This window comes from Olea europaea, chromosome 6, assembly GCF_002742605.1.
Source record: "Olea europaea var. sylvestris chromosome 6, O_europaea_v1, whole genome shotgun sequence".
Lineage (NCBI taxonomy): Eukaryota > Viridiplantae > Streptophyta > Magnoliopsida > Lamiales > Oleaceae > Olea > Olea europaea.
The window spans coordinates 27,885,744-27,888,402 of NC_036242.1; the positions used below are offsets into that span (position 1 = coordinate 27,885,744).

The following is a 2,659-nucleotide window of genomic DNA, read 5'->3' on the forward strand; positions in this document are numbered from 1 at the left end:
ACTCAGCCCACTCATATTCCACCCTATGCGGAGTGTCCATGTTTCATGACATATATGAAAATCAACAACACACTTACACATGGAGGTGATCCACTGGACTCTAGCATTCCAATTCCAACAATAGACATGAGAGCTCCAAACCAGGTAAGAGCAGGCACCTTAGATCCTAACATGCCATCAATCATGGGTACAACAATCACCTAAACATTCACTGTATGCTAGTGAGAATTAAACCATATAGCACTCGCAAGCAGCAAGATATTTGTCAGTAATAGGTGATGGATCATGATTCTAGATAAAACTAATGGAGATTCCCTTACTGTGAACATAGTAAGAAATGATGCTCGTCCAGCATCAGATGTAAGCAGTCCAAGTGCTTGCATAATATACCCTAAGCTGACCCAAAATCCCAACTCTAGCCCTGCTTTACGGGTTTTGGCATCATGTCTAGCCTGTAGTACAAATGGGATAAACGGTAATGAAGCCACAATGAATCGCACAACAGTGAAGTCCACAGGATCAATGATTGCTTCAACTTCCTTCACAACAGGAATGTTACTAGCTGAAACAACAAGGTGTATTCTAAATAAATTAACCTTCAATTGCTATAAACTACAAGTTTCAGAAGAGATAATTGATGTTAATTTCCACACATCAGCTGTAAGGCAAATTAATTCTTTGACCCATAAAATCCAAAAGCACACTGACAAAGACACAATACAAGTCTTAATACAACATTTCTTTCCATCCTTTCCTCGGTGCATGAAACTTAAGGAATCTTTAAGACAATGAAGTTCTTGGCCAGTATGTATTAAATATCGGACAGAAGGAATTTACCATAGATATCAGTTAAAGATGAAGCAACTTTAAATGAATAAAATATTTGACACTCTTTGAAGGTGAATTCAATAGATTAAAGAATTTTGCAAGTCAATGTACTTATTTATGACTTTGCACAAGTCCCATAATTACTGCTCATTCTCTCCTTTCTTCAAAACGCACCAAAAGCAAAGATGATCAAAATAAGTAAAAGAGACATGATGAGATGAGAACACCTTCCAGTAAACATTTTCCACATTTTATACTACTTGGATTTCTAATATAACAATGCAATCTTTTGATGTTGCACATATAATAATTTTTCCAATATTTTTCCTTCAATAGATTTCATTAAATCTTCCATACGTAGGAATGAAGTCCTCCTTGTTTGCTTCAAGCAAAAATAAATAAATTTTATCAATACTGTCACGAGATCTCATTCCAAAGTTCTCTTCTGGAATAACTTATCAATCTAGTAGATATAATTTCACTCTGTTTAAGTCGGATAGACAAACAAAAAAATACGCTAATATCCCAGATAAAAAAATTCAATCGAATTAGGTTCAAGAAGCATGCCAAACTATTGCATTGCACCTCGGCTATCAACACGTATTTTTCATCTAGTTTTAGTTACACCTTCAAAGTCCGGTCACTACATGCTGACAAGTAACATTAAAACTACTATTCGCATGGAAGAACTTATAATTATGAAATCCCCATATTTTTCTAAGAAGCATATCTAAATGAGTTCCTCCATCAAAACCACGGCCCCTCTCCGATGTAAAGTATAAGATGTTACTCATCATTAGTCTGCCACTCTAAATAATATCAAGTTGGCACTCAGAGTTAAGCATCTCAACAAAATGTCGTTTACTCATAATACAGAAAATCCATAATGACTGAACTAAATAAAGCCTTATAAGAAACTTAAAGTCCTAGTCTGTGGGAAAATTTGCGCAAGTACACAATCTTTAATAAAAGGAATTATTCAGTAATTAAAGCTCTTAACTTGCAAACATAAAATAAAAAACTAAAAATTGATGACGAAAATTCAGAGGCTTACCGTAGATAATAGTGATGACATTGAGCAAAAGTATGCTTCTCACTTTCTTGGATGCAAAAAATATTCTTCGCCACAATGCTCGTCTTGCAAACAATGATTTGAAACTTAAGCTCGGACCTTTCTGTAATCCAGAAAAGGCACCATTTATTGAAGAACTATAGGGTTCTTTATTTTGTAAATCATCATTTATTTTAATGGGTTCCACTGATTTCTTCAATCTCTTTCTTGCACTACCAGTAGCAGCACAACAAGCAGAGGAAGAAAAGGAACAGAAATTGGAAGACCATGCTATAATACGATGCCGTTTGGAGTTATAGAAATGAGGTAAATTGGAGGAATGTAGAGAATTTGTAGTTTTGTTGGATGGCCATTGCCACGGCGACGGTGCAGCCATAGATGGTGAAACTCAGCTCAGACGAGCACTGCTCTCTGCAAATCCGTTCCTCAAGAGAAGCAAATCTTGAATACAGGCCAGTAACCCAGTGGACACACATATTCCCAAGATTAGGCTGCTGGCACAATTATAGCCCCTTTTGGTAATTGCCTTTTCACCCTCCAAAAATTTTATTTTTTAACCGTTATTTCACCATTTGAATGATCATTTTTTACTTTTTCACTAATAGGTAGCTCCACTTTTTTTCATAATGGTCAAAAAATCAATTCTCATAATCACTACCATATGGACCTGTTCAACATTTGATTTCATTAAAAAGAAAATCTAATTTCAATTATAATTTCTTTATAGTTTGTCCAAATACATGGGTTAAAGCTGTAGAG

General features: G+C 35.2%; 1 protein-coding gene across 2 annotated transcripts; it reads right to left on the reverse strand.

The window, feature by feature from the left end:
- LOC111396329 lies at positions 1-2,372 on the reverse strand. 2 transcript variants are annotated; one of them, XM_023022737.1, is made up of 3 exons: positions 1,883-2,372; positions 321-562; positions 1-211 (listed from the first exon to the last, which is right to left on the reverse strand). In XM_023022737.1, exons 1-3 carry the CDS (start codon positions 2,274-2,276, stop codon positions 209-211), a joined length of 639 nt encoding a protein of 212 aa, XP_022878505.1. In that variant the 5' UTR covers positions 2,277-2,372; the 3' UTR covers positions 1-208. The 2 variants fall into 2 exon arrangements, with proteins under 2 accessions (XP_022878505.1, XP_022878504.1); XM_023022736.1 differs by having other exon boundaries at positions 7-200.
- Positions 2,373-2,659: the final 287 nt, after the last annotated feature.